Source organism: Paramisgurnus dabryanus, chromosome 23, assembly GCF_030506205.2.
Source record: "Paramisgurnus dabryanus chromosome 23, PD_genome_1.1, whole genome shotgun sequence".
Lineage (NCBI taxonomy): Eukaryota > Metazoa > Chordata > Actinopteri > Cypriniformes > Cobitidae > Paramisgurnus > Paramisgurnus dabryanus.
The window spans coordinates 6,730,427-6,748,044 of record NC_133359.1 but is presented as its reverse complement, the minus strand read 5'-3'; the positions used below and the strand labels follow the sequence as shown (position 1 = coordinate 6,748,044).

Sequence of the window (17,618 nt, the reverse complement as noted above, 5' to 3'; positions counted from 1 at the left end):
AAGTTGAACTTTTGTCTGAACATTTCTCAACTTTTCAAGCGGCAACGCAGGCGTCAGCCAATCAGATGCAAATAACCTAGCCAGAGCAAGCCAATTACGTTTATAAAAAAGCGGAGCATGTGCTGCGGCCACTGTGATTGGCTGTAGGCCACGCTTTAGACAAGCCTTCCGTCAAGCGTTAACGGTTTCGCCATGTGTGAATGTACCGTTACTGCTGATTGGCTACAAGTGTGTTTTGGTTTTCGACCCGAAAGTGTTTTTCAAAAATCATGGACCCCTCCTTTAATGGCTTTGGCGGACAACTCTCACAGACATCTGATCTGTCTGTCTGCTTGTCTGTGGAAAGGGCTAATCAAATAAGTACTATTATTTTAATTTCAGTAAAGTTTAAGTTCAATGTTTGTTTGTTTTTTGCAACTCTGGCTTAGTGAAATTTTAGACCTTAAACTCAGTTAAAATTGTATTTTTTTTCTCACTTGATCTAGGACTTGATGTTGATATTCCTTAATGCATTTCAAGTAAGGGATATCAACATCAAGTCCTATACAACAGATCACTCTTAGTTTAATGAATTTGTCTACTAACAATGACAAACAGTGGACATACAAACATCATAGAAGCATGTGTCATTTTAATGCAAGTGTAATATAATCTTAAATTATGTATTGTTTTTAAAACAATAATTAAATGGAAAACACTTTTGTTATGAAATTATGACCAACTTTTGTCTTCATGCGGTTAAACTCATAGCTAGCGTTTTGCGTGTCCTTATTATATAATGAAATAATATTTCTAACACTTTTGCATAATTGGGTAAAATGTCTACACACACAACATCTCAAATTGTATTAAACAATGTTAAACAATAAAATCAATACATTAAGAGTGTAGCAAAGTAGCAGAAATGATGAAGTCATATAAAACGTTGCCAAATTTTTATGTGACCTACATGTAAGCCTAACAAAAGGAACATTAGTGAGAAATATCTGAAGAAACACTATTAATTAATTAATTAACACTATTAAGCATTTATTGACTTTATAATTCAATTATGTATAAACAAATGAGGTCAGCATTGTGTTGAGGGATAGAGGACCACAGATGTCCAACCTACAATCTGCACTGGAAATAATGCTTTTAATTATAGAGTAAAAAAGGAAAAGTTTTCCTAAACACTTGTCCTAAAGGTTTTTCAAAGGGCAGGACTTCCAGCTATATTTCATATTAGTTAGTGGCACACACCACAAACAAATACATAAGGGCTTGGTTTTCAGGGGACTATGTTTAATTAAAGACTATAGATATTACCAAGATGGTGCAGTTCTATTAGTATAAATGGGGAAAGGTGCAGCCCTCAACAAAGCTGTCTCCTTCCAGTGAAATGAGCCAATCAGCAATCATTAAAAACTAATGATTCACTGGGGCTCTGTACAAGAACTTGGTAACATTTGTGCATGCACAGTATTAAGAGAAACCTGTAAAGGTTTTTATACAGTTGATGTAAGGTTTATGTGTTTGTTAAAGCTATGCTGTAAACACACCAGATGCTTGGTTTGGTCTAACCAATCAAATGAGTAGCTGAAGTGCAGAATGACGTCATAAAAAATATCGACATGTATTAAAGAGAAAAACTTAAGTAAGTTTGCTTTTAATGCTTAAATATTCTAAACGTGAATTTTGTCAGTGTTTTGGAAAACACTTATAGATATCATTGAAGCTATCATGTTTAAATACAGTCTACAAGCCAAAAAAATCATCAATTTTGATATCAGGTAGATTATAAGCATATAGCATTAAAAACGAGAAAAAGTTTATTGACGTGACCCTAAACTCTTAAACAATATTTTTACCAGTTGTGTAATTTGCTTCAGTACCGTGGAGAGCAGCAACACAGTGGCGGAATGAAGCATCGCGAGTGCAGCTGATTTTAGGGCACATGCGGCACTGCGCAGACGGAGCGGCGAATGACATCTAAGCACCGCGAGAACGCTTCGACGTGTGTGCTCTCGCGGCACTGTGATGTCATCTTCTGCGCCGAGCCGCATAAAGAACGAACACGCCTATTATTCAGCATCATCACACACGATCATCCCTCGCCCAACTCATTCGTGCTTGCGTGCGTGTGTAGGAAGATCGTGACGTGATTGTTTTTACTCCCATATCACATCTTATAACATAACGAAATTTAATCATTTCCCTTTGCAAGTGCATCGATCATTGAATGGACAGTGATTCGTTACATGTGAGTGGACGCTAGCACAGCCGGGCATCGTCGTGATCGCGCGAGGCGGTGAGCAACACCAATGTTTTATTTTATTTTATTGGTATTATTTACACATTTGTGGTGGATGAAACTGGCACGCGATCCAGTTAAGGCCAAATAAACAATCCATCTTTTCATTTAAAGGGCGCTCTTTTCGATCTTGATACAAAAAAATATTTTTGCCCTTGTGTTCTCCTTCAAATCTTACGATGCGTTTTAATCTCAAATCTGTCAGGCTGGATAAATGCAATCTAACGTTAGGATAACTAGATAGTCGTTTTACTACATGTCTATATCCACCTTTCTATGTCCTTCACATCGCTACCGCGTTTAGCTGCTAGATCCAAACCAGAAAAATATGACTGATAATAATATAAGTTAATAACGTTATGTTAATAAATGTTATGAATAATCGGTCGATTATCTTAACGTTGTAATCGTATTTCATTATCCTGTGTCTATTTCGACAGCTGTACGGTGGATAAATCAGGGGATGATTCGGTAACCAGGCCTCACATAGTTTTCCTTTAAAATCAACATCAAACCTGAGAAAAATGCTTTATTATATACTATACTATATGTATTATGGTAAACTGTAGTAAAAGTTCTTCATAATAGTGTTTTTGTATAAGTATATTATATTATAGTATAGTATATAACAGTATAGTGGATAATATTTGTGTAGTATTTTACAGAATACTATAGTAAATACCATATTCTGTATACTGTAGTATATTTCATGTGGGATGGATTAAATAATAAAACCGTGTTTCAAAATCAGTGTCATAATGCTGTGGATTGTGTATTGTTTATAGATGAACCATTAGAAAAATTAATTATTAATTAATTATTTTGAAGTAAACCAATAGTAACCACAAATTTTTCCTTATGAATTACCAAAGTTAACAATTAATTTTTTGTTGAGCATGATGTTTGGCATATAGAATACCATTGGAAAAACCATGGTTTTACTTCAGTAACCGTGGTTTTTGTTGCACAACTATGGTTATTTTGTGGTAACCATGGTCAGGGGTGCTGTAAAGGGGGGGTAAACAATGACAATTCTCGGGGCCCACGGGTAAGAGGGGGCCCAGAGAAGCCCCCAAAATTTTGGTGCTAAAAAATATTTAATAGTAAAAATTATTAACTTTAAATGATTCTATTTGCTGTTTCCTGGTATAAAAAAAATTATTTGTTTAGGAAACACAAACGTCCGTGGGCCCATTTTGGTCTCAATTATCATAAAATGGTTCAGTCCGCCCAAATTGTATAATCCAGGGAACACAGCTTGAGTTCACTTATAGCGTCGGCAGAATATCAACTTGACTGACAAGGAAGTGAAAATGCCTCAAAGATCTGGAAGTCAAAAACGGAAAGAGAAAAAAATAAGAAGTGAAAGAGGCAAAGGGTCGACATAATGTTACCCAATTTGCCTGCAAAAAAATCTTGAACATTTTTCTTAAACACTAAATTCAAGAAAAATTTGCTTACCCCATTGGCAGATTGTTTTTGCTTGTTTTATGCACAAAATCCCTTAAATTTAATATTTTTGGTCTAAAAACTAGACTTATTTTCTTGGGTCGTTTTGCTCATCAACATCAAGAAAAAGCATCTTAATTTAAGAATTTTTAGATATTTTTACTGAAAAAAGAAAAAAATTACTAAGAATTTGTTTCTTGAAAATAATTTTTTTTTGCAATGCATAAGTTTAAATGTTGCAGTTAAAATGACTACTGGTGGCTGTTCTAGTGTTAAAAGTGCATGATAAGGGAACTCAATTTTCTCCCCATGTTAGGTCAAGAAAACGCTGGAAAAAATAACAATACACAGTTTTAGTTAAACGTTGCAAAAAATGACTTTCTTACTTAGTATTTTTGTCTTGTTTTCAGTAGAAATATCAAAAAATTCTTAAATTAAGATGCTTTTTCTTGATGAGTAAATGAGTCTAGTTTTAAGACAAATTAATATACAATTTAAGTTAAATTGTCCTTAAAACAAGCAAAATGATCTGCCAATGGGGTGAGAAAAAATTTGTGAAATAAGATTTCTTTTTTCTTAAATACTTAATTCAAGTAAAATTTTCTCACCCCATTGGTAGTCAAAATACCATAAAAGCGCATGGTTTTATGTAAATTAATATGAAAAAAGTCTCAGCTGTGTTGGGGGCCCTGTCAAGATTCTTTTCATGGGGCCCAAAATCCTTAGCAGCGCCCCTGACCATGGTTTAACTATAGTAACCATAGTATTTTGGTTGTAACAGTAAAACCATGGTTGATTTATGTAATTATCATATTGCAATAATTACTATGCATTTTTAAGATACACTATAGTTGTATTATGTAGTATTAACTAGGGATGCACCGAATCCAGATTTTATGGGTTCGGCCGAATACCGAATCCACTGTTTAAGATTCGGCCGAAACCGAATACCGAATCCTACTCGCATCCTTATTCCATTACAGGGCTCGCAAAATTTCAAAATCCCTGGTAGCCCTTCAGGCGGCCACTCTCCAGTTTTTGGTAGCCAGAAATTTTGCCAATACAAAGCCAATAGGGCCTCTAACCACAATGTTTAATCTATATTCTTGTTGATGTTTTGATGCTGTTTTTTTTTAACAAACAAAAAAACTGGATTTCCATGTAAACCAACTGTTCCTGCTCACCCCCACACCAGATATACCCACCATTTAAAAGTGGTTCAGTGGGTCACTAAACTCACAGTTTGGATCATCCAGATTGGATCATTTTTTCGATCAGAAAAACAGGGGCTACTGCCGCTTTAAGAGCGATTCTGCGTGCGCTCAAACGCAATTTAAATACCCAATGCCTGAATTTCATGCACCACAGTTACCCATCCAAATCTTTGAGAGAATACCTAAGCATTTTTTCCTCCCTATAAGTCAAGATAGCCCGACGGGCAGGGCGGGGATGCATTTTGATAGCCCGACTGCAAAGCACAATGAAAGCGATGGGGTGCGATGCGCTAGTTTTTCCAGGTGCATCCACGAAATGTAAAACACCCCTAAGGCTCACCGGAAAAAAACACTTATCTCCACGTCAGCATCTGATGTGTGTAATCAACGGCCGCGTGACGTCGACCAGCGTAACGCAAGCTTAGGGTTCGGTTCGGTGGAAAAAAAATGTAAGATTCGGCCGAACCCAAACCCCGTCAAAAAGCCCATTATTCGGCCGAATCCGAATCCTGGATTCGGTGCATCCCTAGTATTAACTATAGTTAATCGAAGAATTCTGACAAAACTGGAGTAAATAAATACTGTACTATACCTTAATGTTTACTATGATAAGGTGCAAAGGCCCCTTTTAGTATCTAGTAATTTTATTGCAGTCTACTATAGTAAATAGTAAAGTATATCCCAGTGGGTAACAATAGTTTAAGCATGATTTTTGTAGGTGATACTAATCATAATCAATCCACTAAAAATATGGTTACTACACTTACTATAATAAACATTTACTATGGACATATACTATAATGTTACTATAATAAAACAATGGTTAACTTACCTAATGCAAATGTCTTCAATCTTGAATGAGGAATGCCATCATTTACATTAATTAGTTACCTGGCATGAATAGGAAAAACCATATGAAGAAAATTCCTGTTGTTTTTATATAGCACAAGCTTTTTATTGTTTTTTTTAACCAGTTTTTTTACTTTTCGGAATGTTTAAAGACTAAGTTTAAATATAATCTGTGGTTATGAGGTTGTATTATAATTGCGTATTTGTTTTTCAAACAGGGATTTGGATATTAAAGTTTGACGTAGGTGATACACACAAAGAAACTCCATGGCAGGTGAGACCTCGACATTTGACTTTCTTGAACCAATGACCACTGTTTATACAATCTTACACATTTACTGTTAAACTGTTATTTAGTTCAACTTAAATGTTTGGTTTACAGAAAACAATTTTCCTCCCCTTCCACGGTTCATCCCATTGAAGCCATGTTTCTACCAGGACTTCAACGAGATTCCAGATCAACACCGGACCATGTGCAAACGGCTGTATTACTTATGGATACGTACGTTCTTAAATATGCCAACCTTTATTGGATTTTACCATTATATTTGAAGTTTATCCTGTGCAGACAGGCAGCTGTTCATTGTGTTGTGTGTGCTGTGGAGTGGATTACAGTCACGTGGCATTATTTGCGATTGTTTCCAATGTAAACAGTGACAGAGAAACAGGTTTTTGATTTTGATCTGTGAGTTCATGAATACAGTTATGGGTTGTCATAATGTTAGCGTTGCTTTTGAAAGGTATGATAAAGGTTCCCTTTTTTAATAGCACACTATATCAGAACAGTTTCACACTTCATTGTGTGTTAAAAATATGCTTGTTTTGCTGAAAATGTGCTGTTTTCCAGCATCTCTCATGTTGCAACAGATGTGATATAAAGGTGTAAAATTATTTTTAGATTTAAAATATACTATTTACCAACGCAAGCTTAAATTATAGATGCTGTGTCCCAATTCACCTACACTATGCCATAAAAATATATGCTGTTTTTGTTATGGGAAAAGTACTGTATGTACATTTTAGTGCGTAGCAAGAGTATGCAAGTACTGGGACATACTACCACCTAACCTTTGTAGCCTGATTTATTTAACAATTTGCATAGTACCCCACGGTTTGGTTTGGGTCGGGTCAGCTTACTTTTGGGGGCTTTTCCACTGGGTGCAGTATATGGTACCCGATACTTTTTTTAGTACAGTACCACATCGGTTGGGGTTCCAAGGGACCCTAGTTGATACCAAAACGTGACGCGAAAACACTGTAGATCACTGATTGGTCTGAGAGAATCGTCACTACTAGCGTCACAGCTATAGGGCCCTATCTTGCACCCAGCGCAATTGACTTTGTCAGTGACGCATGTATCATTCGTATTTTGCGCCGGCGCACAGCGGGGTTTTTCCCTCCACAGATGCACGTCAGCAAACTAGGGAATGAACTTGCGCTCCCTGGGCGGTTCAGCGCAAAAAGGAGGCGTGTTGCGGCGCAAACCATCTCTTATGCTATTTTGCAGTTTCAAAAAACAATTGCGCTACTAACCAAAAAAAACTAGTCTAAAGTCAGTGGCGCGTTGCGCGTGGTTCATTATGCTATTTTAAGGGCGCATGCTTGACCATAATGTATAGCGTGCACAACGCGCATACACTTTGCTTATCTAATCTACACAGATGCAACAGTTATTTTTGCAAATCATAAATTGTTACACTTAAAAATATTAATACACGAGATAAGGGGAATCATAGTGGTGAGCATTGTGGTGATAGTTTTTATTTATTCTCATGCAAATAACGATTAAAATATTTTCATAACTTTGTTGTGTGGCTGTATTACGTTTAATTTATGTAAATAATAGTTAAAATGTTTTCATAAGAAACCTTAATGTATATGAACTTGATTTGTAAGAGTACTTTGGGGTTGGACCTTGCTTGCGTTTCTTGGGTCCGATTTCAAAGCCCCCAAACCCTTTCAGCGGTGAGGGTGGACGCAGCGATGTCCTCTGCTGGCGTCAAGTCCTGAGGCAGATCCACCTCCCGTTACACGGCGTGCCCGATTAATGCTGGCAAGCGTGGGATTCCCCCGTACAAGAACGTCGGTCTCCTCGGCTGTGAACCGCTCCTGGCGTGCGCCTGGTAAATCCGTCATAATAATAGCAACCCGCCATGGAACTTGCGCCCTTGCGTTTAAAGGGAATGTTGGCTAGCGTTCTGATTGGTTTATTTAACGTTACGTCCAAACCACACCTATGAATAATGAACCTACTTCAGACCAACCCCTTATTGATTTGCGCCCGGCGCAAGAGTTATTTCTCACGCCGGGAAAATAGCAACAGCGCCCAAGATCCGCCCACAAACTCACTTGCGCGTTGCGCTTCGCACTTGCGTTTCAGATCGTTAAAATAGAGCCCATAATGTAAAAGATAAGCTTTACCTTCATGCTAGCTTGCGCTGTCTCGAGTAAACCAGTGGTCATCTGTACTTTGCTGTTAGTTCCCAAACTCCCTATTAGCGATGAGAAACATCCACAGGTTGAGAATCAGGAACACCATACCAGTTTTTTTCCAGACTTGCAGTTTGTGGCGGCACATTTGCGATGCGCACGTCCACATATATGCTTAAATGCAACTTAAATGAGGCTTAGCAGAGCTCGTCGACCGGCGACACGCGTGTTTGTACAGAAACTGTTATGTGAGATAAAGATAGTAATAAACGCGATGTGCAAACATCTATTTATTGTGTTCAATTTTAATTTTGTGGTGGACAACGACACTCTCACTTGTATGATGTCACTGCAGTAGGCAGCGCAAATATAACGACACGCCTGTAATCCCTCCCACTCCGAAGTGTTACTAAACTTGATGGAAAAGCTAACCAAGCCAAAGTGAGGTGAGCTGGCTCGACCTAAACCGTGGGGTAATATGCAATGGAAAAGTATGCATGTATCTGCACTTAAAAATTTCACATAAATGGTAAACCATTCAGGCACATAAAGATTTTTGGGACACACTAATAATAATTTTAGATACTATTTATTATTTAGCATTAATAGTATGTGAATTGGGACGCAAATTAAACATTTGTTATTTAAAAAACTGTTTTTCTTCCTCGTAGTAAATAGCGCCACCCTAGCGACGAACCTGATTGGTTGTCTGGCTTGGATGTGCGGTGGAGGCGGGGCTACGAATTTTGGGATGGCCATTCTTTGGCTGATACTGTTCACCCCATGCTCATACGTGTGCTGGTTTAGGCCCATCTATAAAGCCTTCAAGTGAGTTCACTTATGTTTGCAAATCTGTTAATCCTAATCGTGCACTTATCTTAACCCCATACTCTCCTTCTCTTACAGGACAGACAGCTCTTTCAACTTCATGGCATTTTTTTTCGTATTCATGGCACAGGTGGTTATAAGCATCATTCAGACTGTTGGAATCCCAGGATGGGGAGTTTGGTAAGAACCGCTCATTGTACTTAAAGTCCCCCTGTGGTGAAAATCAAGTGTTTAATGTTATTCATATGCATATGTGGTGTTTTTAATATGCAAATTAAAATTATCCCTCAACACATTTGCTAGTTTTGCAGTTTTCCAAGGATAGTGTGAAAAATGCTAATTTTATTACCAAACGTCATCGTGTTAATCTGCTAGAAGCTAGTAGAAGCTGGTGTGAATGAGTGGAGGCGGGGACTAATTTGCATATTCATGGTATAGCAAGTGTTGCATTCAAGCTGTTTTAAGGCATGAAGAAATAATTTTTACAGGAAACAACATTTAAATATGCCGCTTTTAAGCGATACAATTATTGACTACAAAGAACTTGTATGTTTAGGGTAGATCAAAAATGTAAATCTTTATTCAAATGCTTTGCTAATAAAAAAAAAACATTTGTTTGTTTTATTACAGCGGCTGGCTGGCCACCATCACTTTCTTCAGCACTAATATCGGCTCTGCCGTTGTTATGCTTATCCCAACCATAATGTTCACTGCCGTGGCTGTGCTTTCCTTCATTGCCCTCACCAGGGTAACTTTCATCGTTTTATCTTTTTTATTGCAATCAATCACATTTCTCACAAAATCCAGATTTAGAAGGTGTCCAGCATCAGAATTTTTAAAAAGCCCTTGAAGCCATTTTTTTTTGCACATATAAGATTAAGGTCTGAATTTACTATAACCATTATTTTTAGAGGATTTAAAAAATATTTCCTATAGAATTATTTACATTTTTAAGATTATCATTATTAAAAATTATCATTACCGCAACATGATTATATGCATTTACAAACTCATGTTCCGGTAATGAGAACTAAAAAGTAAAATGTCTTTTATATGGAGAGAAAAAATAAGAACTGCTTACCTGGTAGCCATCTTGAGTGTCACAGTCAATTATGTCCCTTCCAACATTTTTTTTAAATGTTAGTTCCTTGAGGGCTTAAACAAGGATTGAAAATTGTTGCGGAGGATGAGAAAATTGGTCTTGGACACATTTATATTCCTTATTATTGTCTCTACATTTACCAATGATCACCAAATACCACATGTTTCTTTACTGTAAATGTTTATAGTATAACATGCACTGAAGCTTTTTATTTTTTTAGATTTTTTAATTATAAATATTTCCATGTCAAAAACCCCCAAATCCAGTCATGGACACGTTGCGGTAATGAAAATGTTCCCCTTAAATGTGGAAAAAACAAAAAAAATTGGTTTGTATGATTTGAAATCATGTGCAAAAAAGTACATGAAGAGATGTTTGTAACTGTATGCTTCTTATTTTGATACTCTTACTTTGCATTTACTTTTTTTATCAAAATGTTTCATGACACCTCATAAGTCTAATTTCGTGAGAATCACCCATCTACGAAAGATCAAGCATTAACCATATAACATTTTCCTCTCACTTAGGTTCACAACATGTACCGTGGTAGCGGAGGTAGCATGAGCAAAGCTCAAGAGGAATGGACCACCGGTGCCTGGAAGAACCCTCAAGTCCAACAGGCAGCACAGCAGGCAGCGATGGGGGCCGCGCAGGGGGCCGTGCAACAGCAGTACTCGGCCGCCCCAACCTATAACTATAACGAGCCAATGTAGTTGGATTATAGCTACATCAGGGGGGAGGGACAGTAACAGGGTATTTGGGAGGAACTATTGACCAATTTGAATTCGAATAGGTTACAGCAATGCATACGATTTTGCTAAAACGGTTTTAACAGTGTGAGCTAGAGTTGCGTTTGGACCCCATCAATAGGAAGGTATCAGCGGTATTACGGCAGATTTCGTTAATGGTTATGTAGTGTTTCTTCACTTATTGTATTTTAAAAATGGCTGAACTAAAACGGAGACATTCCAGAGCTTAGTAACTAGATTCCTTTGAGATTCGTCTGTGTGGTATTTGCAAGGCAGTTTATATTTCGGTTGGCTTATAGTATTTAACACTTTCAACAATTTCGCAAATGCATTTTTTACTCTCACATCTTACGAAGGAACGTTTGCTTTAAGCACAGAGAGGCGTGAAGTGCAACTACAAAGGTCTTTTTTGACTGTTTCTTTATTTGCCGTAAAGGTACAGGGAAACCATATGTTTACATTTTTTTTTAGTTGTGTCGTTTGTTGGTATTTTAGAACGTGTGGTTGTGTTAACATTGTTTTTGTTACCTCAGGATTTAATCGTCTCATTTTACAGCTGTTTGGCTAACAGGACCGTTAGGAAGAAATATTTGTACATGTACATATTGTACATCTGTAGTTCAATAGACACTCTTGAACAAAGAGTAAATATCTACTGTAAGACACAGAAACATTATACGCTACCGTTCAAAAGTTTAGGGTCACTAAACTAGGTATTGTTTATTTATATATTTTCATACATTTTAAAAAAAGTAGGAAGTTCATCAAATAGAAATATGGGAATTTTGTTGTGACAAAAAAAATTCCAAAATAATTAATCATCACTATAAATTGTAGAAATGAACTCTTAAAATTGATTAAAGAAGCAGCTTTAGGATCATCCTGAGATACTTTTTTAACAGTATTGAATGAGTTCACATATATTCTGGGCTGTTATTGGCTGCTTTTTTATTATTTAGTCCGAGTCATCCATTTCAAAAACATTACTGTAAATTTGTTTTTACTTTTGTAGGAAAAGTAACTAATGTTTGCACAATTGTGTTTTGTCTTACAACAAAATTATAATAATAAGCCTAACAAAATAATAATGTCTTACTAACATTAAAGGTATAGTTTACCCCAAAAATGTTTTTTTTGTTTTGTTCTGTTGAACACAAAAAGATATTTTGATAAATGATGGTAAGCACCCAGTTGACAGTACCCACTGACTTTCATAGTATTTGTATCCTAATAACCGTTTATGAGCCCCATTCACTTCCATAATATTCTTTTTGCCTACGATGGAAGTCAATGTGGCTCATCGTGTTCATCCGAACAAAAATATATACAGGTTTGTAACTACATAAGGGTGTACCGAGCCCCTAAGGTGACATTGAAGTAAAAAAAATCTAAAGTTTAGTTTCATGTGCTCACGTGAAACTTTCATGTGCATAATATTTTTTTGTTTAAGTTTAGTTTCGCATGCTCACACGAAACTTTCGTGCGTGTGCACGTGAAACTATCACGTGCGCACGCAAAAGCAAAAGTCCTAGCCATCTCTGCCTAGCCAGTGCACATGCGAAACTAAACTTTATTTAGTTTCTATTTTGTTTACTAAACTTTATTAAAAGTTGCGATTTTCTAGGCAGATATGGCTGAGACTATACTTTCATTTTTGCGTAATATTCAAAGTGTCATGCGATAGTTTCACGTGTGCACGCGAAACTAAACTTTATTTAGTTTCTAGTTTATTTACTAAACTTTATTTAAAGTTGCGATTTTCTAGGCAGATATGGCTGAGACTATACTTTCATTTTTGCGTAATATTCAAAGTGTCATGCGATAGTTTCACGTGTGCACGCGAAACTAAACTTTATTTAGTTTCTAGTTTATTTACTAAACTTTATTTAAAGTTGCGATTTTCTAGGCAGATATGGCTGAGACTATACTTTCATTTTTGCGTAATAATCAAAGTGTCATGCGATAGTTTCACATGTGCACGCGAAACTAAACTTTATTTAGTTTCTAGTTTATTTACTAAACTTTATTTAAAGTTGCGATTTTCTAGGCAGATATGGCTAGGACTACACTTTTGCGCACGTCGAGAAACTAAACGCGGTAGTGTCATGTGCGCACGCGATAGTTTCACGTGCGCACGCAAAACTCAACTTTATTTAATTTTTGCTCCATTTCCCCTTAAGGGCTCTGTAAGGGCGAGTAAATGATGACAGATTTTTCATTTTTCGGTGAACTATCCCTTTAATCACACATATTAAAAGGTTTGTAAGGTCAGGAAAAACATTTCACTTATGTGACCTTAAACTTTTGAACGATAGTATATTTTAATCCTTATGTATTGGATTGTTTGATATTTAAGAGGCTGTTATAACTGAAATTGTAATGGTTGGTTGCGAATTACTCAAGACCCATGAATTTCAGTAATGCTGTAAATATCAAAATATGATGTCTGGGTGGTTTATTTTTCACTGAGCAATGAGTTAAAACCTGCAAGTAAAGCACACTTTTAGGTAATGTTGTCACAAACAGTATACAGTATATATGGTATCATATTTATAATTATTTACTGGTATATATTATGCAGTTTGCATCTCCAAAAGCCATGCAATTTCTCTCGACATTTCCTAAAAATATTTGCTCTATAAGAATAAAAGAAAGTGTTTCATGATGACACAGAAGAACCATTTTTGTCTAAATGGTTCTTCTATGGCATCGCTGTGAAAAACCTTTATAGCACATGTATTTTAAAGAGTGTATGCATTGATAGATACTGGTTGGTAATAAATAGTTGGTTGGCTTTAGAACTGGGTGATAATATATCAAAAAATAATCAATAATGAAGTAATGTACAGTATATGTCATATGTTCATCTAGATGTTTAAATCAAGGCTTGTAAAATACCTTCAAGCATTTTAAGAATTGTGAAATGTTCAATAAGCCAATGTGCGATATATTTCATATATGTTATGTTTGGGGAGTTTTCTATGTATTTTTTTTTGTTTTGTTTAAATTATATTTTCTATTACGTGTACGTATTTGAGTGTTTTGAGCAGTGTCATGCGTAGTACACTCATTAGAAGGACTTGGTGAGACAGGACATGCAGATTAAACACTGGATAAAAGTTGGTCCAACTTAAAAAGTTAAATACCCGGTTGTCTTAAAAATTTTTAGTTAATTCAACTTAAAATAAAATATTAGTTGAAAACCATTTTTTTAGATAACTAATATTTTTAAGTGAAATTAACTCAAAATAGGTGCCAGGTAACTTACTTTTCTTAAGTTGAACCAACAATTTTTTGTACAGTGAAGCTTTGGCTGAGATTTTTTCCCTAATTGACATCCATAGGTTTATGGTGCTGCTCAGAGGATCATATAAATTAAACTTTACCTCTGTTTTCTGACCAACCACAGACATACAGAACCAATATCGATATCTGCCGTGTATAATTCAAAGAGAAAATGATATATTTCAGCCGCACCAGCAAAAGCTAAAGTCACTGTCCTTTGCCAAGATCCAATATCTTCCTTTGTGCCCTGATAATAATGCGTATATATCCCAACAGTTTAAAATAGCCTTGTTAATACTGTAAAGTTAAGTGAGCGAAGATGCCAGTAACAACAAAAACAGATAGTTGTCTTTGTATAGTGAGTTGTGTGTGGTGATCGGTGCATTTGTGAATTGAACCAAACCTTGTGCTATGCGTACAAAGGCACTCTTGTGTGTGTGTATGTGTGTGTTGATGTGAATTAATTTGTTTAAAGTGAATGTACTGTTGACCTTGAAACAAGAATAACACTTTATTTTACAGGATTTCATTTTTAAGGAATTGTTTCTGTTTGTTTTATATTGAATTTCCATGTGTTCAATTAATTTATTCACATTTAGACATATTTCCCCCCAGCTGTATTAAACATATTTTGAGTTTCCTGATAAAAACTAAATTTACAAATCAAGAAATCATGCAAACATAAGGTTATTACAATTGTTGTGATCTCTGAAGGTGGTTGTTTTTCCCGAGATGAATTGTTTTGTTTCATTTTAATTATTTTTTATATTATTTGGTCTCTCCTTGATGGATAGTAAACATAAAATGTTGCATTCTGGCTCTAAGTTTATTTATGCTGCTTTATGAAATTAATTTGCTATATATAATATTCACCAGTAGATGGCACTAGAAGCCCCCATCTGCATTATTTTTGGTGTATACACTTCCATACTATTTGGGAGGATAATGTGTAATGTAAATAGCACACATATTGCATTTTTTTTTAAACACATGATAACCCTGTGCATTTGCTAACATAGTCATTAAAGGCCAGTTAACCTGCAATGTTAGAAGTAATCGTAAAAGTAATACCAATCTTAATTTTTAATTTAAAATTAAGAAAATGTTGTCTGTCTTGACACCAACATTTTTGCACAAATCTGGATTGAAATTTAAATCAACCACCATAATTAAGAGCAGCCTACCATCTGAAACATTTGTCATTGCATATCCTGTTTTGCATACTTTAAATAGTATTTACTGTGCAGTATGCTGGTTTTTAATTAAAACCTCAATAGGGTGGTTTTATTTAAAGAGGGACCTTGCTCTGACATATTGAAGTTTGACACTGTGACAAATGTGAACAGAATACAAATGATCTTCTGATTTACAACTGTGTTTCAAAGAGTTCAAACAATATTGAACTGAAAAGCAAATCATTTTCATAAAATGAAATCTGCTTCAATGATCTTTTAATGCTTCAAATAGTAGCCCTAAATGCATGCAATTATAGCTGCAGGCTTTTCAAGTAATCTTAATACTTCATGTTGGAGACCCATTACTACTAAATTAAAGCATTAGTCAAATAGGCTACCTACCACAATGACAACAAAAAACGGCCATCAGATGAACAATTGTGCGAAGAGACCATTTTTAATATAATTCATTACTGCACAAGTTCAGTCTAACTCCATCCACCGGGATCACGGTCATCAAATACTGTATTTTAAAGGGGACATTTAACAAGACTTTTTTTAAGATGTCAAATAAATCTTCGGTGCCTACAGAGTAAGTATGTGAAGTTCTAGCTCAAAATACCATATAGATAATGTATTATAGGATGTTAAAATTGCCACTTTGTAGGTGTGAGCAAAAATGTGTCGTTTTGGGTGTGTCCTTTTACATGCAAATAAGTTGATCTCTGCACTAAATGGCAGTGCCGAGGTTGGAAAGGGCAGATAAAGGGGCGGTATTATCGCCTTATGACATCACAGGGGGAGCCAAATTTCAATTAGGCCTACCTATTTTTCACATGCTTGCAGAAAATGGTTTACCAAAACTAAGTTACTGGGTTGATCTTTTTCATATTTTTTTTTTAGGTTAATAGAAGCACTGGGGACCCAATTATAGCACTTAAATGTCTGATTTTCATGATATTTCCCCTTTAAAAGTGACATATCTGGGTTCTGGCTAGAGGGGATACAGCTACAGCCAAATCTCGCGAGATGTTGGGTTTAGGGGTAAGATTAAAATAATAAAGCGATTCTGGCTAAATAAAATACAGCTACGACCTGAAATATTTGGATAAGCGGTTAGGTTTGCGGTAGGATTACGATAAAAACAGCTCTTATCCGGCGAGAGTTGGTCCGTAGCTGTATCCCTTCTAGCCACAAACGGCTTTAGGAGTCGGACCGGAGTTTCACCTTTGTGCTTGGGGGCACCTACTGGCAAACAAGGGTACTGCAATACATTAAAATTAGCGAGAGAGTGCGTATTTATGTTTTTTTAATATGGTTCAAATGAAATAAATCAATTTTAGCCATTGCTGTAGTCTACCTATAGCCTAAAATATTAAGATTAGACCGATAAAATATAAATTATTATATAATTATTTTTATTTAATTAATAGCTCAGAAATATCATAATTGGCTGTGGTATGAAAGATTCTTTGACACGTTGACATAAAGAAAATCTAACTTTCTGTCGCACAAAAGGTTGTACTTTACAAAAATGTTGTACAGACTATTAAAAGATAAGAAATGTGGACCCAACCTTGTTTCGAACAAACAATGTTTGCTTTTCTCCTATCAGAGTTCTCACCAGAGGCTCAGTAAAAATAATGAGGGTCTTTGTTCGGGACATGCCTCGCAGGATGTTTTGAAGAATCATTATAAAGCAGGTAAATTGGGATTTGAAACTTGCTGACACAGTTCCCGGTCGATTTGTGATGTGGAGCAAGAAAATGAATACAGGCAGTTATATGCGCGCCTCCCTCCCTCTCGCGCGTAATTACGGTAGGACGAGCGATTTCCTGATGTACCTACTCGCGTCTTTGCTATTCATTACTTTTCTTAATGGGATAATCTGGTCCGCGTCTATTGCTGCAGAGCAGACGCATTCACAATTCACGAGCCTGCACTGCAACACACCGAATTGAATTAACTGAGGTAGCAAGTGAATGAAAATAAAATCAAGCTCGGAAGTGAATTGATGCGTGTGTTGTGGGATGATGACGTATACATTAAGCAACCATTAAGAGTAGAAAATGCGTTAGAGAGGAAGATAAGTGTATGTGCGTTTTTGGTGAGTGAGTGAGAGAGAAACGAGCAAGGGGAGGTTTCAAAGACCAAGCATTACTGAGTTACAGAGAGCAGGATTGAAACAAAGGTGTTGCGCGTGTCTCCGGTGCGGGAACACAGTGGGAGCACAACAAAGCCCGG

General features: G+C 36.1%; 1 protein-coding gene across 1 annotated transcript; it reads left to right on the top strand.

Annotated features, from left to right (window-relative positions):
- Window positions 1–2,077: 2,077 nt before the first annotated feature.
- On the top strand, window positions 2,078–13,231 carry scamp5a (secretory carrier membrane protein 5a). The gene is made up of 7 exons (XM_065292156.2): window positions 2,078–2,290; window positions 6,024–6,079; window positions 6,188–6,307; window positions 8,907–9,063; window positions 9,142–9,243; window positions 9,694–9,811; window positions 10,693–13,231. Exons 2-7 carry the CDS (start codon window positions 6,073–6,075, stop codon window positions 10,876–10,878), a joined length of 690 nt encoding a protein of 229 aa, XP_065148228.1. The 5' UTR covers window positions 2,078–2,290; window positions 6,024–6,072; the 3' UTR covers window positions 10,879–13,231.
- Window positions 13,232–17,618: the final 4,387 nt, after the last annotated feature.

Bases quoted from the DNA above. Each gene is read 5' to 3' on its own strand.
- scamp5a (XM_065292156.2), top strand. The intron at 6,308-8,906 runs GTACGTTCTTAA...TCTTCCTCGTAG, and splicing joins GCTGTATTACTTATGGATAC to TAAATAGCGCCACCCTAGCG. The intron at 9,064-9,141 runs GTGAGTTCACTT...CTTCTCTTACAG, and splicing joins CCCATCTATAAAGCCTTCAA to GACAGACAGCTCTTTCAACT.